This window comes from Thalassophryne amazonica, chromosome 1 (assembly GCF_902500255.1).
Source record: "Thalassophryne amazonica chromosome 1, fThaAma1.1, whole genome shotgun sequence".
NCBI classification, from domain to species: Eukaryota; Metazoa; Chordata; class Actinopteri; order Batrachoidiformes; family Batrachoididae; genus Thalassophryne; species Thalassophryne amazonica.
The window spans coordinates 136512925-136536787 of NC_047103.1; the positions used below are offsets into that span (position 1 = coordinate 136512925).

A 23863-nucleotide genomic window follows, 5' to 3' on the forward strand; every position below is an offset into this window, starting at 1 on the left:
TTTAATTGGCCTGAACCTTTTGAGTTATTTCCCCCTCCCAGCTAGTTTGTTGGGTTGTGACTTGCCGTCGAGCCAGGCTTGTTACAAATATATGATCACATTCTAACTCTGTAGGAAATATGACATGGAACTGTTGTGCCAGGCTGTATTAACATTAACACAGCCTGGTGGTCTGGGGGACCAAATTGCACCATTTTCTAGAAAAATGGTGCAATTTGGGTGTATTCCCGTGCATTTTAACATATGGGAATGCCAAAATTCCACCATTTTTCTGGAAAATGGTGCAGTTTGGTCCCCCAGACCTCCCAACTTAATATAGCTAGTTTTCAAGCTCACCTCTTTTCAAAGAATTTGGTTAGCAGCTGTTTTCCCCTCATTTAGTTTTCTTTCCCTGTCCTTTTTTCTCTTTTTTGAAATCTGGACTTTTGATTTTTTTTTTTTTTTTTAGGAAAGACATCTTATTTCAGCCTAAACACCAGGGCTGCAACTGATTATTTTAGTCATCGATTAATCAGTCAATTATTTTTTGATTAATCTTTTTTTTTTTCTTTTTTAACTTACATGAAAATTCAGTAAGGTACATCTTCTATTATACATTCCAATTCTAAGGTAGAACTCTACTAGTGTGTACTAAAGTATATCTAAATATAAAAAAAAAAGAAAAGTAGAGCCACTAAGGTGCCTGGTCTTGAGAGCCAGGGATGGTAGTTTGAAAAGCTTTTTATCCCATAGGAACTCTCCCTACCCATATAAGTGGCTCAAGAAAATGGACAGCATATATATAAGTGATATTTACACAATCAGGGTAGTAAACAACATATACTCGTACAAGAAATATAGTTACTACATAATATTATAGGAGTAAGCTCCTAAAACCTAAATATTCATACAGGAGAAGATTGTAGTGTACATTTACCTTGTAGACTTGTTGTAAAACTAAATTATAGCTAGTAGGCTAAGCTATAAATATGGTTATTTTATTATAGAAACAGAAGCTATGGTGTAATATGTTTTAGGTATCTATCTAAAGTTCACCCTACTAGCTTACTACAGGAAGATTAAATCAATACTCTACATGCTTTATAATGGAAACCCCAAACTTAGATACTATCTGCGGATATCTATTAAAGAACCCACAAACCGAAGAACCATTAAAAATCTACACGATGTAAAATAAAAGTGTAAATCATGAAAGTTAGCTAACTATAGCTAGATGAGTTACCGTTAATTTAGCTGTTAATTAGCCAACCGTACCTGACTAGCCAACAAGGTTAATCAAAGCCGGTACAGAGCGTATAAAGTACAATAGCGCCGTTTAACCCTACAATAATGGTATTAACAAATACATATAACAACAAATGTAAACAAAAGTGTGTATTAACATTAGCTTCTTTCTTTAAGTGAGTTATTATTAAAAGGACTTTATCAAGCACATCAACTTTGAGCTTGTAACAAAGTTATCAATCAATCAATCAATCAACTTTTTTTTTATATAGCGCCAAATCACAACAAACAGTTGCCCCAAGGCGCTCTACATTGTAAGGCAAGGCCATACAATAATTATGAAAAACCCCAACGGTCAAAACGACCCCCTATGAGCAAGCACTTGGCTACAGTGGGAAGGAAAAACTCCCTTTTAACAGGAAGAAACCTCCAGCAGAACCAGGCTCAGGGAGGGGCAGTCTTCTGCTGAGACTGGTTGGGGCTGAGGGAAAGAACCAGGAAAAAGACATGCTGTGGAGGGGGGCAGAGATCGATCATTAATGATTAAATGCAGAGTGATGCATACGGAGCAAAAAGAGAAAGAAACAGTGCATCATGGGAACCCCCCCACAGTCTACGTCTAAAGCAGCATAACCAAGGGATGGTCCAGGGTCACCTGATCCAGCCCTAACTATAAGCCTTAGCGAAAAGGAAAGTTTTAAGCCTAATCTTAAAAGTAGAGAGGGTATCTGTCTCCCTGATCTGAATTGGGAGCTGGTTCCACAGGAGAGGAGCCTGAAAGCTGAAGGCTCTGCCTCCCATTCTACTCTTACAAACCCTAGGAACTACAAGTAAGCCTGCAGTCTGAGAGCGAAGCGCTCTAATGGGGTAATATGGTACTACGAGGTCCCTAAGATAAGATGGGACCTGATTATTCAAAACCTTATAAGTAAGAAGAAGAATTTTAAATTCTATTCTAGAATTAACAGGAAGCCATGAAGAGAGGCCAATATGGGTGAATACAATTCATATCATATCACAATTCATACAATTCATGCTGTAAAAGAATATAATTAGAATGAATGTATAAATGTTGCAAAACATAATTCTGCTCTAACAATAATATTGAAAGATCTCTGAGGGCCTTTCCAACCCTGCACAGTTGTACAATGGTTTAGCCCAGGTGCACAGGTCCCCGTCAGTACTCTAGCTGCAGCATTCTGAACCAACTGAAGGCTTTTTAGGGAACTTTTAGGACAACCTGATAATAATGCATTACAATAGTCCAGCCTAGAGGAAATAAATGCATGAATTAGTGTGCATGAATTAGAGACAAGACCTTTCTGATTTTAGAGATATTGCGTAAATGCAAAAAGGCAGTCCTACATATTTGTTTAATATGCGCTTTGAATGACATATCCTGATCAAAAATGACTCCAAGATTTCTCACAGTATTACTAGAGGTCAGGGAAATGCCATCCAGAGTAAAGATCTGGTTAGACACCATGCTTCTAAGATTTGTGGGGCCAAGTACAATAACTTCAGTTTTATCTGAGTTTAAAAGCAGGAAATTAGAGGTCATCCATGTCTTTATGTCTGTAAGACAATCCTGCAGTTTAGCTAATTGGTGTGTATCCTCTGGCTTCATGGATAGATAAAGCTGGGTATCATCTGCGTAACAATGAAAATTTAAGCAATACGGTCTAATAATACTGCCTAAGGGAAGCATGTATAAAGTGAATAAAATTGGTCCTAGCACAGAACCTTGTGGAACTCCATAATTAACTTTAGTCTGTGAAGAAGATTCCCCATTTACATGAACAAACTGTAATCTATTAGACAAATATGATTCAAACCACCGCAGCGCAGTGCCTTTAATACCTATGACATGCTCTAATCTCTGTAATAAAATTTTATGGTCAACAGTATCAAAAGCAGCACCGAGGTCTAACAGAACAAGCACAGAGATAAGTCCACTGTCCGAAGCCATAAGAAGATCATTTGTAACCTTCACTAATGCTGTTTCTGTACTATGATGAATTCTAAAACCTGACTGAAACTCTTCAAATAGACCATTCCTCTGCAGGTGATCAGTTAGCTGTTTTACAACTACCCTCTCAAGAATCTTTGAGAGAAAAGGAAGGTTGGAGATTGGCCTATAATTAGCTAAGATAGCTGGGTCAAGTGATGGCTTTTTAAGTAATGGTTTAATTACTGCCACCTTAAAAGCCTGTGGTACATAGCCAACTAACAAAGATAGATTGATCATATTTAAGATTGAAGCATTAAATAATGGTAGGACTTCCTTGAGCAGCCTGGCAGGAATGGGGTCTAATAAACATGTTGATGGTTTGGATGAAGTAACTAATGAAAATAACTCAGACAGAACAATCGGAGAGAAAGAGTCTAACCAAATACCGGCATCACTGAAAGCAGCCAAAGATAACGATACATCTTTGGGATGGTTATGAGTAATTTTTTCTCTAATAGTCAAAATTTTGTTAGCAAAGAAAGTCATGAAGTCATTACTAGTTAAAGTTAATGGAATACTCAGCTCAATAGAGCTCTGACTCTTTGTCAGCCTGGCTACAGTGCTGAAAAGAAACCTGGGGTTGTTCTTATTTTCTTCAATTAGTGATGAGTAGAAAGATGTCCTAGCTTTACGGAGGGCTTTTTTATAGAGCAACAAACTCTTTTTCCAGGCTAAGTGAAGATCTTCTAAATTAGTGAGACGCCATTTCCTCTCCAACTTACGGGTTATCTGCTTTAAGCTACGAGTTTGTGAGTTATACCACGGAGTCAGACACTTCTGATTTAAAGCTCTCTTTTTCAGAGGAGCTACAGCATCCAAAGTTGTCTTCAATGAGGATGTAAAACTATTGACGAGATACTCTAACTCCCTTACAGAGTTTAGGTAGCTACTCTGCTCTGTGTTGGTATATGACATTAGAGAACATAAAGAAGGATCATATCCTTAAACCTAGTTACAGCGCTTTCTGAAAGACTTCTAGTGTAATGAAACTTATTCCCCACTGCAGGGTAGTCCATCAGGGTAAATGTAAATGTTATTAAAAAATGATCAGACAGAAGGGAGTTTTCAGGGAATACTGTTAAGTCTTCTATTTCCATACCATAAGTCAGAACAAGATCTAGATATGATTAAAGTGGTGGGTGGACTCATTTACTTTTTGAGCAAAGCCAATAGAGTCTAGTAATAGATTAAATGCAGTGTTGAGGCTGTCATTCTCAGCATCTGTGTGGATGTTAAAATCGCCCACTATAATTATCTTATCTGAGCTAAGCACTAAGTCAGACAAAAGGTCTGAAAATTCACAGAGAAACTCACAGTAATGACCAGGTGGACGATAGATAATAACAAATAAAACTGGTTTTTGGGACTTCCAATTTGGATGGACAAGACTAAGAGACAAGCTTTCAAATGAATTAAAGCTCTGTCTAGGTTTTTGATTAATTAATAAGCTGGAATGGAAGATTGCTGCTAATCCTCCGCCCCGGCCCGTGCTACGAGCATTCTGACAGTTAGTGTGACTCGGGGGTGTTGACTCATTTAAACTAACATATTCATCCTGCTGTAACCAGGTTTCTGTTAGGCAGAATAAATCAATACGTTGATCAATTATTATATCATTTACCAACAGGGACTTAGAAGAGAGAGACCTAATGTTTAATAGACCACATTTAACTGTTTTAGTCTGTGGTGCAATTGAAGGTGCTATATTATTTTTTCTTTTTGAATTTTTATGCTTAAATAGATTTTTGCTGGTTATTGGTGGTCTGGGAGCAGGCACCGTCTCTACGGGGATGGGGTAATGAGGGGATGGCAGGGGGAGAGAAGCTGCAGAGAGGTGTATAAGACCACAGCTCTGCCTCCTGGTTCCAACGCTGGACAGTCACAGTTTGGAGGATCCAAGAAAATTGGCCAGATTTCTAGAAATGAGAGCTGCTCCATCCAAAGTGGGATGGATGCCGTCTCTCCTAACAAGACCAGGTTTTCCCCAGAAGCTTTGCCAATTATCTATGAAGCCCACCTCATTTTTTGGACACCACTCAGACAGCCAGCAATTCAAGGAGAACATGCGGCTAAAAATGTCACTCCCGGTCTGATTGGGGAGGGGCCCAGAGAAAACAACAGAGTCCGACATTGTTTTTGCAAAGTTACACACCGATTTAATGTTAATTTTAGTGACCTCCGATTGGCGTAACCGAGTGTCATTACTGCCGACGTGAATTACAATCTTACCAAATTTACGCTTAGCCTTAGCCAGCAATTTCAAATGTCCTTCGATGTCGCCTGCTCTGGCCCCCGGAAGACAATTGACAATGATTGCTGGTGTCGCTAACTTCACATTTCTCAAAACAGAGTCGCCAATAACCAGAGTTTGATCCTCGGCGAGTGTATCATCGAGTGGGGAAAAACGGTTAGAGATGTGAACGGGTTGGCAGTGTACACGGGGCTTCTGTTTAGGGCTACGCTTCCTCCTCACAGTCACCCAGTCAGCCTGCTTTCCCGACTGCCCGGGATCTGCCAGGGGGGAACTAACGGCGGCTAAGCTACCTTGGTCCGCACCGACTACAGGGGCCTGGCTAGCTGTAGAATTTTCCACGGTGCAGAGCCGAGTCTCCAATTCGCCCAGCCTGGCCTCCAAAGCTACGAATAAGCTGCACTTATTACAAGTACCGTTACTGCTAAAGGAGGCCGAGGAATAACTAAACATTTCACACCCAGAGCAGAAAAGTACGGGAGAGACAGGAGAAGCCACCATGCTAAATCGGCTAAGAGCTAGTAGCTACGCAACCTAGCGGATTCCTAAAAACACACAAAGTGAATAATGTGTAAATAATTTAGAGGTGATTCAGCAGGAGGAGTGCCTTAATTAAGGCACCAGACAGGCCATGAAGCAGCACAGGTAACGCACGACAACAGCGAACGCACGACAACGGTGCTAAAATAAAATAAAAATCGACTAAACACGCTGTGGAGCAGCACAGGTAACGCACGACAACAGTGCTAAAAAAAAATAAAAACGAAAGCGTTAGCAAGCTAGTTAGCTTGCCAACGCTGATGAAAGTTAGCTGATAAAAGTGCTCCGTCGCGATGTTTCGACCGTTAGAGGTCTTCCTTAGGCGTTGGAGCACAGTGAAAAAGTAAAAAAAAGTAAAAAAGTAAAAAAGTCTTGAAAAAGACTGTTAGTTCAAAGTCCAAAGCAGCAGGTAGCAGTCTCTGTGTAAACAGTCCCAACAGAGAGCCAAAATTCTGATGCAACGTCTTCCTCCTTCCTCCGCCTAGAACTCCGCCTCCTTCCTAGCAAAGAACTAGTTACTTTACTAGTAAATATAACATCATAGTTATGATGTTATATTCTCATCAAAAACATACCTGGAGTTTATTTTTTTATGTTCGTTGTTAGTTGGTTTTATCTTTTCTGTTGTGTTTTGCTTTATCAGGTTCTTTTGTCTCTTTCTTTAAAAATTGTGTTGTAGCATTATTATTATTAATATATAAATAAAAATAAATACAAAAATTACAATTTGTAATACATTTGACGCTTTTATGACAACAAATGCTGAGCCATTAATTATTATACAGAAAACTGCACACAAATGTGGTCAGATGCCAACAGCTTAATGCTAACTTTAACATTAAAAATGCCATAGACAAGCTAACGTGTTAGCATTGGTCCCGTTTTTAAGTTATAAAATACATCTGTCAACTGTTTCAGAAGACCATAACAGGTCAGTTTAATTAGTTGACAACCATTTTAATAAACAATTTGAATCAATTAACTCGATTAGTTGTTTCAGCTCTACTAAATACCTCTCCTCTTTCTGTCAGATCCCGTTTGGGACGTGTGTGTGTGGGGCAGTGTGCCACCTGTGCACCTGGGCTAAACCATTGTACAACTGTGCAGGGTTGGAAAGGCCCTCAGAGATCTTTCAATATTATTGTTAGAGCAGAATTATGTTTTGCAACATTTATACATTCATTCTAATTATATTCTTTTACAGCATGAATTGTATGAATTGTGATATGATATGAATTGTATTCACCCATATTGGCCTCTCTTCATTGGCTTCCTGTTAATTCTAGAATAGAATTTAAAATTCTTCTTCTTACTTATAAGGTTTTGAATAATCAGGTCCCATCTTATCTTAGGGACCTCATAGTACCATATCACCCCAATAGAGCGCTTCACTCTCAGACTGCAGGCTTACTTGTAGTTCCTAGGGTTTGTAAGAGTAGAATGGGAGGCAGAGCCTTCAGCTTTCAGGCTCCTCTCCTGTGGAACCAACTCCCAATTCGGATCAGGGAGACAGACACCCTCTCTACTTTTAAGATTAGGCTTAAAACTTTCCTTTTTGCTAAAGCTTATAGTTAGGGCTGAATCAGGTGACCCTGAACCATCCCTTAGTTATGCTGCTATAGACTTAGACTGCTGGGGGGTTCCCATGATGCACTGAGTGTTTCTTTCTCTTTTTGCTCTGTATGCACCACTCTGCATTTAATCATTAGTGATTGATCTCTGCTCCCCTCCACAGCATGTCTTTTTCCTGGTTCTCTCCCTCAGCCCCAACCAGTCCCAGCAGAAGACTGCCCCTCCCTGAGCCTGGTTCTGCTGGAGGTTTCTTCCTGTTAAAAGGGAGTTTTTCCTTCCCACTGTCACCAAGTGCTTGCTCACGGGGTCGTTTTGACCGTTGGGGTTTTTCCGTAATTATTGTATGGCCTTGCCTTACAATATAAAGCACCTTGGGGCAACTGTTTGTTGTGATTTGGCGCTATATAAATAAAATTGATTTGATTTGATTTATGGACATTAATAACATGCAACACAAAAATGTATTTAATGCCAGTTTTTTGTGACACCCCCCCCCCCCACCCCCACCATACTCTGGGCCCTGGGTACATAATAGCCTTTACCCCCCCCCCCCCCAGTCCGACACACCTGCTCACCTCCAACAATGGCCCAGGAGTGTTTCACAGTGCAGTGTGGACGTGGAGCCGGAACCGCAGCCTGTGGTTACAGTTATTCTCAATTGCTAAAACACTAAACCCTATTGTCTGAACCAAATGCTCAGTTGCCTGAACCTACTGATTGAATCAGCCACTCATTTGGCAAAACCATAAGCACTTTTCACCTGTTTAGACACAACTTGCCAACACATTTTCATTGTGATGCACCTGTGTTGCATTATAGTGAGCACAGGTGGCAAAAGTCAAATGCACTTAAAGGTGCATTTAAAGGTGTCACCAGTTGAACACAACAACTCAAAATTCATCACACTTGTGGCCAGTGATGTGAGGGAACATGTATAAGTGAGTTCAGAGAGCACTGGTTTGTGAGGCACAACAATGGATAGAAATCTGAGAGGAGGAGTTCATGTGAGAAGTGGTTGAAATGGTTGGGGTGGTCAGCGAAGACAAAAAATAGTAATATCTGATGAAATCAGAGCTACTTTGATTGACCATGTTCTTGTCCATGGTATGGGCATGAGGGAGGCCGGACAAAGGCTACAACCAAACATCAGTGGATTCACTGTGTCCACCAGAATCCGAAGATTTAAAAAGAACACGTTATGACATTATAGTATGTAAATGTTGACAGGAATTACTGTATGATTATACTATATACTGTACCACAGTATACTGTAAGTAAATACATGTTTCACTACATCACTGTGCCAGTGTACTGTAGTATTATAATGGAGGGTTAGTCTAACTGTTTTTTGGCCTGGTATTTCATGTATATTTTTGTACTTTATTTTTACATAGGCTTACTGGATACAAGTGCTAAATGAACAGGTTTTTGTTTTTGTTTTGCAACATCCATTTAGCCTACAGTGGACAATAAACATTTATTTCTACAGCTTCATGTCCTGAGCATTGTATTTTCTATTTTTCTATGTAGTGTTTCGGGACTGCTCAGTCGTGTTTTTAATTTTGGTAGACTCGGGGCACAATTTGACAACATACGTAGTTCAATTTTGAGCACAGATTGAACTGTTTTGAGGTGAACGTTTGGTTTTGCAAGAAGAGTCTTGTCATTTTGTGAATGTAGCTTGAAAATTGGGTTTTGCGTTTACAGTTTAGAGAATAAGCGAGCAGCTTTTGAGAATTGTGTCTTAGCAATTGAGGAAAAACTGTAAAATCCTGTCACTCTGCTGCTGTGTGCTGTAATCAAACATGCAAAACTAGATCCCATGTGATAATCCAACCATCGCAGTGTCCAGAGTTGCATTGTGCCGCTGACATGAGCCAAAACACACAAAAAAAGAAATTGAAGTTCCCTGGAATGGCTGTGTCTGACGCATGGGACAGCATGGCCAACTGCCAGCAGTGTCTAGTAGCTGGCAATGGTGCACACGTGCGCTCCCTGCGCACACATAGCTGCTCATTCAGCCATTGTGAACACACACACCCAGCGATCACGTCATCAGTCTATGCACACACGCACGTGAGGTCAGTAGCGCTGGGAAGTGGACGATGAGCGCAAATGTGATTGCATGACTGAGTGAGTGACTGCACCATGCCGGTTTTGACACATACTGTATGGTGTTAGTCCGGTCCATATGTTGGTTGTACTCCGGTGTCCAGTACCGGCAGAGACTGTGCAAAGGGAGGAACACAACGCTCCCTCACACTCCGGTCCCGTGTTTACCATCCACACATTTGGACAGTCTTCAGCACCTTTTATGGCTGTCTCATAGCAGTCTGTGTCATCTACCTGTTGTCTACATGCACTTTGGATGCCATCGTGCAGGTGTGGATGAGATAATCTGGATGCGTTCTGACCCTGCTGACCATGCCTCTTTTCTTCCTGACTGCATCCGATGATGCCAATATTTGCCGTGTCGGGCATGGTTCCTGCACATTCTTGCGATGTGTAATGGGGGCTTTAGTGATTGAAATTCAACTGATTCGTCACAATTAAATTGAGGCAAGAAACACTTGTCTGTACATATACAGAGTTATTCAGGAGTCTGTGTATTGATCAAGTTTTTCTATTCCTTAAAAATTGATTTATATTGTTTAATTGTTAACACATGTTTAAATTGTCCACATGATCCCAGATTATCCAAATTCTGCAGATGTTAAAGTTTTGAAAATTACATTTTTAATGGCTGGATCACTTTTAAATGTTAAGCTTAGAGTAGAAGGTATGAATGAAATCTGAAGCCTACAATTTTTTTTAGGAACTTGTAAAATATAGTCTGTGTTTGCGTATAATTCTTTCAAATCGAGCTGGACTGCCCGTATTGCGAAATGGCATGAACGGGACTGGTCAGTGAGATTAAACAAAAAACAAAAGAGGAATGCTGAGTTTAATCACTAGTCACACTGAACCATCGTGGAGTAACACACAGTGAAAGTACAGTAACTCCACATCTCTTAATGGTTAACATTAAGAGTAGCTGTCATCCAGTTATTCCGTATCTCACGAAGCACATGTCTTAATTTTGGTATCAAATTATCTCAAAACATGGGTTTCTCTGTACTCGGAACAATTTGTCACTCGCCTCACACAAGTGAGCTCTAACCTTACCAACCCTCTGAGCAAGCACAAAGATGACAGTGGTAAAGATAAAGTCCCTCTGGTGATGATGAGACTTCCTCAGAGGGGTGTCCCACTGCATAGGCCATTCTAACAGTTACATGGTTTTCACTGATTGTACAAGAATTTCTTAACAAACAATAAACAGAAAATCAAAATGGAAAAAAAAAAACAGAAGAGCAACAAAAACAGAGTCCTTCATTGAAACTAAAAAGCATTCCATCTTGGGTTTTCAATCCATAGGTGTCCATATCCAGCACTGATAAGTTCCAAGAGGAACAACTTCCAGTCACTTGTGCAACAGTCATCCTGAGGTCAGTTGGACAGCCTGGGGTGCAGGGACAGCAACCATTGGTGGTGTCAGTGCCTCAGACAGAGAGCAAAAGAGCAGAGTCAGTCAGTTGGAAATTACTGCAGCTGAGATATCAATTCTCCAGCAGTAAATCAACAGGGAAGCAGAGAGATTACTAAGGTGATCACTGAAAGCTAGATCCATGCATCCCTAACAGACCTCAAATTTGGATGTACTGAGGCCAAGAACTGTTCCATTGCTAATAATATAAAATAAAAGGAGAAGAAGCATAGTTCCATCCTACACTGGTATGCTAGCCATCTGAGAGGGGGAATAGATGCATCCTTAGTCTGGACTTGAATGTCTCTACGTATTCTTATGGTTTTATCTCTGCAGGGAGATCATTCCAGAAGGCAGGTGCACAATAAAAGAAGGCTATTGTCCTGCTGACTTTTTTTAACCTTAGGGACACAAAGGTTGGATGGAGGGACCATCAGTGAGCACCTCAGCTGGACACTGATGAATTGCCTACTCTGGGTAGGGAATGACGTCTTGCTCCAAGTGAAGAAGTTCAAGTACCTCAGGGTCTTGTTCATGAGTGAGGGGACAATGGGATGTGAAATTGGCTGGAGAATCAGTACAGGAGGGACAGTGTTGCATGCACTCTACCGTACTGTTGTGATGAAAAGGGAGCTGAGCCAAATGGCAAAGAGAGGAGTGTTGAAACCAGCTGAGGTGGTTTGGGCATCTGGTAAGGATGCCCCATGGGTGCCTCCCTAGGGAGGTGTTCCAGGCATGTTCAGCTGAGAGGAACCCCTGGGGAAGACCATGGACTAGCTGGAGAGATTATATATCCACACTGGCTTGTGACTGGGTATCCCCAGTCAGAAGTGGTTAATGTGGAGAGGAAGATTGGTGCTCTTTGTTGCTGTTATCACCCCTGCGACCCGATTCAGGATAAGTGGTTGAAGATGAGGAGATGAGGATCATACATGCTGATTATCACAAGACAAAGTGAGGGGGCATGAAGTCCAATCACCAGAGAAGTGAAAACATGAAAGGTAACAAAATTGTGGCCGATGATGACATAACGCAATCTGCAATCTCACCACTAGATAACACTAAATCTTGCACACAGGTCTTAAGGCCAACTTGCTTGTAACTGCCTTTAGATTCCAGATATGAAAGCTCACCCTGATGCCTGTCATCCACCTGGCTAGTTAGTTGACAGCCTCTGCATAAGATCGGTGAGGTTTCCCGCATGTTTCTTGAACATGTTGTATGTACCGCTGATTTGCAAGGCAAACCAAGGCTCCACTACTCTTGAGCCAACCACTGTAACCTATTAGACATTAATATTTTTCACACACAAGCAGTTTTTATGCATGCATGTGTCATGGTCTGCCTTTGTCTGCCTCTCTCCTTTCCTTTTTTTTAACCTTGTGTGTAGTTTGTTAGTTTTCCCCCGGATGGTGCGCTGCAAAGCCGAGGAACACTCTCTGCTCATCACCGCCACACACCTGACATGCATGAGTGGCTCATCAGTAGTGGGTTGTTTCAGCTCATTCACTGCTGGATTCTTGGTTTTCCATGCCATTGCATCCTGCTTGAGGTTCCATGACCTTGACCTTGTCTTTCTTGCCACTTCCATGTGCTCTGACTTCAGAGCATTCTGCAGCTTGTTTCAAGGTAACCTGACCAACTCTAATCCCATATTAGAGCTTGTTGATTTCCCTGGTGTTTCCAGACACTCTGCTGCGCGGCTCCCATGTCGTACTGTAGATGCTCTTGGCTCCACGACTGTCTGCACCATGGCACTTTGGAACTTTCCAGCTCTCAGCTACAGAACGCATAGCTCTGCCATGCTACATTTAAGTTGTTGTATAGTACAGAAGCTTGAATCTTCGACTGGACTGGGTTGCTTGACGTGAGGACGTTTCGCTTCTAATCGCAGAAGCTTCCTCAGCTAAATTTCTTGCTCTGGTCGTCTGACTTCTGTCTTGACTCTTGTAGAGAAGAACAACCAGAAGCCAGCAAAAGCTGGAATTTTAAACCTAACCAGACCCCTCCTAATGAGAGACAGACTGCTATTGGCTGTGACTAACAATTGCTCTAATTAGCACCTATTGTAATCTAGTTAGCACCCTCCTAATGATAGGGCAGCTGTCCCTCCTAATGATGGGACTGACGCCTCTCCTGAAGCCTCACCTGACGTGAGGGTTCAACTGTTTCACATACATTGTGAAACAGCCTGTTTCACAATGTCTGTGAAACAGCTGAAACCCAGCCTTAACTGGGGAGGGGGTCTGAGACATGCTTTGTCCCCTGTTTACAATGGGGTACTCAGGTCAAAGCAGTTTTGCTCTTTTGTTCATGGTAAAGAGTCATTCACATCATCAGGAGTGTCATCAGGTGAGGCTTCAGTCCCATCGTTAGGAGGGACAGCTGCCCTGTCATTAGTAGGGTGCTAACCAGAGTACAATAGGTGCTAATTAGTGCAATTGTTAGTCACGGCCAATAGCAGTCTGCCTCTTAGTAGGAGGGGTCTGGTTAGGTTTAAAAGAAGCGAAATGTCCTTGCGTCAATCAACCAGTCCAGTCAAAGATTCAAGCTTCTCTACTATGGAAACCACCTAGACAACTGAGAGCCTTCACAGAAAAATACAGTTAAGTTCCTTCATGTTCTGTGGGACTCCGCCCTCATGCAGCTCCTGTCTGTGAACTGTTCCAAGAACTAGTACAAAGAGCTATTACCAAGAATTGATTCCAAGAACTGTATGAACTCTGATATTGAACAACAAAGAACTTTCCAAGTCATTTTTAAAGTCAAGTCCTGCTTAATTGGAACTGCTTCACAAGACGCGCAGCACTTGGCCTCTGGCCTCTGAAGATACCTCATCTACTGTCCTCTCCTCCATTCTCCAAGTTCCCGTCCTTGGCTCTGTGCGCCCACCTGCTCCGGATCCAGTTCCCATATACCCCAGGATTCCAGTTTGTTCTCAGTCTTTCAAGTCTGTCCATGTGTGCACTGCAGCTTCCAGAATTCCACCGCTACAAGAGGGCCCTGTTTTGGCTCAGCGGGCTTTCTAACCAGCACAGCATTGTTCATATGTTTATTGTAAATAAATCTCTTTTCGTTCACAACCAGCTCTTTTCCTTGCTCTCAACGTTTAAGTCCATCGCCTGTAACGGTCCCGTCCCGTCTGGACCTCTAACCATGACAGCATGCACACATACCTTTTTTAGAAGGATAACTTAGTTATCTAAATGCCCTGTGTAAGCACAACAGTAGTGTCGTGGAGCACAGCCGCTGCAGCCACTTGAGAGCCACTAAAAATAAACAATCATGCAACCTGCTGCTTACACACAGATAAATGCTTCTCTGGGGTATCTCGAAATGAATGTTGAAATTTTGTTACAGGAAGCCACAATACTTATTTTGATTATACTAACAGCCACTTATTAAGGCAAATGGCTTTCAGAGTCACTGAAGGCATTGCCTTCATAACAGCGTACTCATCTCTAATGCTGCAAAGTCATGCACTCCAATAAATGGATGTTCTCATGAGAAACTTGAGTGGGAATGCAAACAAAAGTTACATATCTAATGAGAGAATGGGAATGCACATGTGACATGCATTTATTGAAAGATATCATGATAAAACAGAACGTGCTGTTCCTTCAGATAAGGTGCTGAGATTGGGCCATCTCACACTGTGTTTTTCTCTGCAGGTCTGGGCTATGCCAGTCTAGTGATGAACCTGCACAGTTGCGTGTATTACATCGTGATCCTGGCATGGGCTGTCTTCTATCTGTCATACAGCTTCCAGGCTGAGCTGCCCTGGTCTCACTGCAACAACACGTGGAACACTGGTCAGTAACTATATAAGTACATGCCTGAAAACGTGAGATTCAAGTGTTGAAAAAAGTATTTGCACTGAAAAACGCTACTCAGTTCACTGAAAATAATGTCAGGGCTGTGCATAGGCTGCAAAGTTGTGCACCCCAATTGTGTGGGTGTAGCACATTCATGGCAAAAAGTGGCCATTTTCATACTTAAAAACTAATTGCAGAAAAAGTGTTCACTAATGTTTTCTGTAATTTTGCATAAAGAATCTTTGGAGGGCTGCCGACAGATAGAAAAAATATATAATTGTCTTGTGTTCACAGATTTTCTGAACTGTGTGACAAACATTTTTTGGGGGACAGTCTGGTCATGATAAGGTGGTATTTCTGAATGAATTCCTATGCTCCCCTCACCCCAATCATCTGTTTTTTTTCTACCTTCAGTTTCACTTTCCCTTGTCGGTGTTTGCCGCAGCTGCAGAGTGCAGTTTTCATATAATTTGCCTAATGTGAGAGGTGTTATTCTTCCTGACCGCAGAAACATTACAGCTAAATTCTAGTAAAAATAAAGACGTGTAAATGCGTGATGTTAAACCCCTCTTAATTCTCTCTAAAACATACAAAAAGTCATGAAAATTCAGTAAGGTATATCTTATATATTATATTCCAATTCTAAGGTGGAACTATGCTAGTATACTAAGGTATATTTAAATATCTAAAAAGGAAGAGTAAAATAGAAGAGTAGAAAAAAGTAGAGTGGAGCCACTTAGGTGCCTGGTCTTGAGAACCAGGGAAGGCAGGTTGAAAAGCTTTTTCATCCCATGGGAACTCTCCCTACCCACCCATGGGAACTCTCCCTACCCACCCATGGGAACTCTCCCTACCCACCCATGGGAACTCTCCCTACCCACCCAAGCGGCTCAAGAAAAAAGTATATATATATAAATAATAAGACATAAGATAAATAAGACATCATATACTGTATATAACTTATATTTAAATATTAAGGGTAATAAACAACATATACAATAAATATGGTACTATATAATATACAGGAGTAGGTATTAAACAGTGATGCCGGTAACGCGTTAGTAACGCGTTACTCTAATCTGACCACTTTTTTTAGTAACGAGTAATCTAACGCGTTAATCTTTCCAAATCAGTAATCAGATTAAAGTTACTTCTCCATGTCACTGTGCGTTACTATTATTTTTCATTGTGGGTTGATAGCAGCATTAAACTTGGTCTGTGGGCAGGAGGTCGGGGTTTGACTGAACGTCCCACTTTAAACGAGCTGTGAGCTTTTAATCCGCGGTTTTTTGCAGCTGCTCGACTCGTTATCACCTCTTAAAGCGCGGTGATCAGCACACCTGCACTGAGCTTTACAAAGATATTTTTATACTTTTTTTCCTCCTTTATTTAGAATTCTGAGCTGAGCTGCTCTGTATCTGGTCGTTAAAAACAGCTGATCCTCCGCGACGCGTCAACAACTAACACTATTTTCCACTCAAATGCACCTAAACTCTCTTTCTGAGGACCACATGATGTGAAAACGCAATAAAACTTTCTTACCTGTAAATCTGGTCATGTTTTCTGCATAAATAAATGTTATCCATTCTTTGTGCTCAAACGCCAAAGCAGGGGCGAATCCAGCTGGAATGGGGGCGTGGGGCAAGGATGTGCCCCCCTCCCCCACAACACCCCTAGATTAAAGGTGCAATTTTGAAGCCGTTTTTTACTACAACTAATATTGCTTAAAATAATAATAATTTCGACAAGTAAAATGTTTAGAGAGAATTTAAATGTTAGAAAAATGTTAGAATTTAATAGTTACCTTTATAAACAATGTAGGCTCGAAATTGCAAGTTTTACTGTTACAGTGCTGTCAACAGTTAAATATGAGGTCAAGAAAGACGTCTTTATTTTACTTTTTATAAAACAAGTATTTATTTTCATTGAAGTCAAGAAAGGGTGACTATAAAGTGAGTTTTGGCAAAACAGGTATCATTGTCATGTTGAGGTGGCAGAGGGTTGTTGTCGGCAGCTGGGAAAAGTAACTAAAAAAGTAACTAGTAATCTAACTTAGTTACTTTTACAATTGAGTAATCAGTAAAGTAACTAAGTTACTTTTACAATTGAGTAATCAGTAAAGTAACTAAGTTACTTTTTCAAAGTAACTGTGGCAACACTGGTATTAAAATCTAAATATTAATACAGGAGAAGATTGTAGTATAGGTAATTTAGTATGTAGACGAGTAGTAAAATTAAATTATAATTAGTAGACTAAGCTATAGCTCTGGTATTCCCCCCGTCAGACTGTAAAAGCTGACGATACATCTGCATATGCAAGCACTGGGGCTGAGACCAACTTAGCCTTCAAGGCTTCAAAGCTCTCCTCACACTGGGGAGTCCAAATTTCACCCAGGGGCTTCCCAGACCACCTCTTGTGCTTTGTTCCAGCAACTTCCACCACCAGCCCATGCAACAGGGCAGCCAATTTGGCGAAACCCTCTACAAACCATCGATAATAACTAGCAAACCCGAGAAAAGAACGCAACTCTGTGACATGTTGAGGCCGCTTCCATTTGGCCACTGCCTCAATCTTGGAAGGGTCAGTAGAGACACCCTCCTGGGAAATGACATGTCCCAAATATTTAACTTTTGGCTGGAAAAAGGAACACTTCTCTAGCTTGGCCTTCAAACCTTCCCGGTGAAGACATTCCAAAATCAGTTCCAGCCTCTCCAGGTGCTGCGGCACGTCGGAAGAATACACAACAATGTTGTCAAGATGTAACAACAGTGACTGACACTGTTGATCACCGAACAGCCTCTGCATTAACCGCTGGAATGTGCTTGGAGCACTGCACAAGCAAAGGGCATCCGACTGAACTCGAAGAGGCCAAAAGGTGTACAAAAGGCCCTCTTTGGCTTGTCCTGTTCCACTACAGGGACCTGATTGTATCCACTGGCCAGATCAATAGTAGAAAACCATTAAGGTTGGCATGGGTGGAATAGAAGTTCCGTGTTTGTTGGACACTGAATCTATGGTGTCCACTATCAGCCTTCACATGAGCCTTCACAGCCTCATATTCCGAAGGTGGAATGTGACGATAGCACTGCCGAACAGGCACATCATCCAGCAAGGGAATCTCATGGGTGACCAAATTGGTACACCCAAGGTCCCCTTCATGAGCAGAGAACACAGTACTATACTTTTGCAACAACGTTCGAACCTCTCCTTGATCTTTAGAATTAAGTGCAGACAAATCCACTGCGTCCACCCCACCTTTGGACATGTCAGCCACATGGGTGACACTTCTGTAAGGCCTCCATGACAGGACCTGGAGCCTTGGCAACCACCGGAAGTTCAAAAAGAGAAGAACCATGGGTGCCAAAAAGCTCTCGATAGCAACAGCGAATTATATTCATTCCTAAAATACCAGGCACTGGCAGTCTTGCAACTGGGGAATCCTTTACAACAAATATTCCACAGTGAGTTAGCACTTTATTGCACAGAACCACATCCAGTTCTAGATAGCCAATATAGGGAATCTTGAGCCCATTGGCGGCCCTCAACTGCAACCAGTGACAGGCCTGCAGACGGTCTGTGCCCCAAGGCTCAAAATGTTCTCTGAAAAAACTTTCCATGATAGTGGACACCATAGATCCAGTGTCCAACAAACACGGAACTTCTATTCCACCCATGCCAACCTTAATGGTCGGACAAGACAACATTAAGCCTGAAAAATTGCCTACCATTGAGCCCCTAAACACCCCACCTGAACTTTGGCTCCCTAGTCCAGGGGGCGCTAGTTTCCCTGTGGCTCAGAAGCTTGAGGAGGCCTAGAGGAAGGGTTTACTCACACACTCACTTGCATAATGGCCAGATTGATTACATCTCTGGCATATGATACTACTACGAAGGGGCCTACCACTTTGCCGTGATGCCTGGAGAGAAGCCACAGTCTGAGTGAGCTGATTCAGTTGTTCCTGCTGGCTCTTAAACAGCTCCAGGACTTCACTCAGTCCTGGTGCCGGCAAGGAGGGAGATAGAGCATTACCTCTAACCTCAAACTGAAGACCATGGATGGATGGGAGGGAAAAGCTACGCTCACAATGAACAGTAGGAAGCCCCTCCCTTTCCCAAGGGCCTCTGCACATACCTGCAGTAGGGTAGCAGTTGGACTTCCGTGGACAAACCACTTTAATTCCCTACGCAGAGCGCTGTCACGTACGTGCTCAACAAACTGATCTCGAAGGAGAACTGTGGCATTTGGCACACCACCAGGAGTACTCTGTTCGACCTTCTCCATAAGCGACATTAGAGCCAATGAAAACTTTGTAAAGTTTCTCCATCTTGTTGTTGTCTGGAGAAAAAAGCTTACTGTAAAGTGACATATGGCTCTGTGCAGCCATACAGTTCCAGAACAATTTGCAAAATCCGAGCTGGGTCCTCCCGATCCTCTAGGGGACGGAACTTTATCTCACTCTTAGCCTCACCTTCCAAATGATTGAACATGAATAGCGCCTCATCCCTGGTAGCAAGGTGACGTGCACGCATACAAGCTTGGACCTCCTCTGTCCATTCATCCAATGTTATACCAGTTCTACCATTGAACAGAGGACACTTATGATCACGGGGCATAACAATCACCCGCTCTACGGACGCAGATGGAATCCCTGAAGAAGCACTGGCAGCAGGAGTGCCCAGAGCCTGGACTTCGCTAGGCCCAGCCTGGGCCCCCTCCTGTAGAAGTCGCTCATTGTCTGCTTTAAGCTGAGACAGTTGCTCTCTGAGCTGTTGGAGCTCCTCCTCCATACTGCTGCAAGTACACACACCGACCTCTACGGCAAGGGAGAAAAAAGAAAAAACATTTTAAAAGTTCTACCAACCTTAAGTTTGGGTCCTAAAAAAAAATACCGTTGCTTCGTCCAACTGTGCCTATCCAAAACAAAATTACATATAAACAGTACAAACAAGAGTCACAGTTCATAAATACTACCACAGTGATCACACCTCTACATCATTTCCATCCTGCCGACAATGCCAAGTGTGGCGAAGTGGAGTCTCGCTCCTGGGCTAGGGTTATTTGTTTGTTTATCCTAATTGAAAAGACATTATAATTTAATTCCAATTTTCAAAGAAGGACCGACAACGCCACCCAGAGATACGGCCCTGGGACCAATCAAAGCCCAATTTGTAACAGAAGGCTGCGCAAGGTACCGGAAACAGAGAGGTGTGCTTATCACAAGGTAGATTTATTCTGTCAAATTAGTTTAAAAATAGAAATAAAACATTACAAATTTCAAATTTCATAGTACTGCTTTTCACATTCACCTTATACTGCACAGAACTGCCTTATTCAATTTCAACCAGATCTTATATTGCACTTAACCGAGTTAAATTATTCACCTTCAACCAAATTAATGTTGGGTGAGCAAGGGTCCAGCTCAGACAAAAAAAAAAAAAATTAAATAAAATACAAAAAAAACCACAGCAAACCAAAACATAAACAAACCAAACACACAAAAAAACAACCAAACATGCATCAAACTCAGCCGAGGAGGAATAAACCCCTCACCCCACCATACTAATCACAGCAGGTGAAATCAATCCCGTGTAGTGCGCCAACAGCACCCGCAGAGGGCGCCCTCTGCAAAGCAATGTACACAGCTGCTGTCAACCGATGAATGTGGACGAACCAACAGCCCTTTAATAGCAGGTGGCAACTCAAACGTACACTCAGCACACCATGGTTCTTTGTGCCTAAACAAGAGACACGGGGGCAATAAAAAAAAAAAAACAAACAACCATATTAACTCAGCCTGTGTAGTTGAACTCTTACCTGCCAGTGTAGGCGCATGCACCCGCCAACAGCAGAAGGAGGAGGGGGAAAAAGCCCACAACAACTCAGGCTCTGAAGCAGAATTTGAATTTGACATTAGCTGTGACACAGCACGCAAAGTCAGTCAGACCATGAACAAACGTACCACAGGAGAGAGCCCCGAGCCCATGACGCATGCCCGACAGCACGCACTCCCGACAACCAGGAATCAAACAAACGCACTCCAGCCAGGCTGCTGCCCTGAACCTGAGACACATGCAATTAAATAACGCCAATGTCAACCGAGGCTACAGAAAAGCACAAAACTGACCTGTAAGAACGACTGGAACCCTCAGAGTCCGATGCAACCGTGCCCAAACAAATCGGCACAGAACCCGCAGCATGCTGCCACCACAAGCCCACTCCAGGTGGGATATCTCTATGAGCATGCCCTGCTCGCTTTAAAGACCCCGTTGGCGCCGCCCACCTTCACCTTAAAGGTAAACATGCCACATTCGGAGACATGATATAAGTACCTCAGTAAAAGGCTATAAAAGTGGATTATATTGTCATGATAGACTGGATTCTAGGAACAATTTTATTAAAAAAGGCTTGTGCTTGCCTTTTACAGATAGGGCCTTTTTGATGTCTGGAAGGATTCAATGTCTTTTCTCATGGCTTAGTAACCTTTGCTGGATCTCCGTGGAATTATCTGCAGAGGTCTCCTCATCCACTGGAAAGAGAAAATTTCAGTAAATAATTATTCCACTTTTATTCATTAATTACCTTCTTCAAATCACGTCGGGGGTCACCAATTTGTTAGACTGGATTCTGGGGGTCTCCTGTGACCTCGCCTCCCCCCTTCACCTCAGTCTTGTGTGTTCATTTAATTTCAAAGAAGGATTTGACAAGTTATTTAAATTGAATACAATTACCCCGGTGGACAGTCCTCCACATGGAGATTTATTAAACAGAATTAACCCTCTGGGGCCGACGCCGTCGTATGCAATGGCTGAGACCAAGCTTTACTAAATTATAAATAACTTTTTAATGATATGAGATAGAAACTTACTTTTTTTGCTGAAAAGTTAACTACGCAGACTTTCGAGCCAGCCGTCAGCCATCTATGATATTTGTGCTCCTCATAGAAGCTGTGTGATGACGTGCACAATGTGAGTGTCAAATCGGAATTGGTTCACCGCCACATGGTTTTCCAAAATCCAATCGTAGGCCAGATTTACCTCACGTGATAAACCAAAGATCATTTTTAGCAGTGATGTGTTACTAGTTGGCCCGTTTGAATAGCCATCTGGCTGCTTGCTCCAGTGCGCCCTGCGCCATTACGCACAGCGATCAGTGAAAGTGAGCAGAGGGAGCAGACGGAGGGCCTCTGATGACAATTTCACGTGCTCAAACACCGAGTGTGTGAGTTTTAGAGATGCTCCATTCCTCGTTACCTGTGAATGTTATTGAATAAGCCTGTGACAAGCTCGCTTGCTCCGGCGTAAAGCACTGTTTACAATATCAATGTAGCGAGGGGGAGGGGCCGTTCCTCAGAGTGAAAATGGGCCAAAGTGTCAAAGCTGCTTTCAGAGCAGGACAGAACACTCCAAAACACAGTAGTAGAAGTTTGTGATGTGACCTTTGTGTAATAGCTGTAGCGAAATTCTAAATTGCCTCACATGCAGGCACCAAAATAATGTAACAAAATTAAATTAAATTAATTATTTGGAATGCATAGCACCTCACACGAGGCACCAATTTAATGGAGCAAAATTACATGCCTCGCAATGGAGGGACCAGTAAATATGTAGTGAAAGTATTGTTAAACTCCCAAATTGAAATAGATTGGCCTAGACCTCATTTAATGGGTCACCAAAATAAATAACAATTTGAGGGTTTAATAATTATTATTTGATTAGATATTATTCTAATCTCCTTGGGGGCACCACCTATTTATAGCATAGGTACGTTAATTTAAACAACCATTAATTAATCAGTCTCAATTTAATTAATAAGTCTCGGGTCTGAAAGTCTGAATTCTATGATACGATTGACCAAAGGTTTCCTTCTGAACACAAAATGAATCACGGCAGCAATATTTACATTTTATTTACAATTATATAAGAAATGAACAGTTTACTGTCATTTTTGTGGACAGTGATTAAATAAGTTCACTTATGGAAACAATTTGCTTACTCATGAGATGATGAGAGAAAGAGAGATAAATCTTAAAGACTTTAACCCTCTGGGGTCTGAGGGCATTTTTTGGACAGTTCACTCGCCTGGCATAAATGTTTTATTATTGCTGTTAACAGCTCTCCCTGCATCCCATAATCAAGTTTTATGTCTCTTTTTTCAGGGCAACATGGGCTTTCATAATATATATGATTTTGTTGTGTTTTATAAGTGTAATAAAGGTTTACAATCAAAAATAAGAAAGAAAAAAGTAAAGCCGAAAATAATTTTCCACACACATTTATTCAAAGCACACAGCAAACTATAATAAACAACTGTTTTGACACTTTATAAAGGTAATTTGAGGTCTTGTGTGAAAGACTGTACAAGAAAAATGGTTCAAACAATAAACACAAAATGCACATTTTGAACAATATATACAAAATGGTCTATGCATTTTTTTGTCTTCATGTCAAAGCAATTTCTGTCTGCTATTACACAAAGGTTACAACACAAACGTCTACTTCTACTGTGTTTTGGACTGTTCTGTGCTGCTCTGAAAACAGCTTTGACACTTTGGCCCATTTACACTCTGAGGAGCGGCCCCTCCCCCTCACTGCATTGATATGGTAAACAAGTGCTTTACGCCGAGAAAGCAACAGAGTTATCCAGTAACATTCACATGCAAACTAGTGGAGCAATCCTGATAGTTACACACTCTTTGTTTGAGCACGTGAGATTGTCATCAGAGGCTCTCCGTCTGCTCCGTCTGCTTTCACTGATCACTGTGCGTAATGCGCAGGGCTCACTGGAGACCAATAGTATGTACTCATTGGAGCACCCTAACTTTAAAGGGGAGGCTACTACAAAGGAAAATAAGAACAACCAGGTTCAGCAAGTCATTCGTTCCCTCTGCAATCAGAATTGTTAATGAAAGACACAGTTCTCAGC

The 23863-nt window shown here is 41.8% G+C and overlaps 1 protein-coding gene across 1 annotated transcript in view; it reads left to right on the forward strand.

Moving 5' to 3' along the window:
• LOC117514721 (sodium- and chloride-dependent GABA transporter 2-like) overlaps positions 1 to 23863 on the forward strand; it is a 177021-nt gene that overhangs the window by 40826 nt on the left and 112332 nt on the right. Inside the window, exon 4 of the mRNA XM_034175287.1 lies at positions 14796 to 14936. Coding sequence (XP_034031178.1) covers positions 14796 to 14936 — 141 coding nt within the window. The remainder of the gene's footprint in view (positions 1 to 14795; positions 14937 to 23863) is intronic.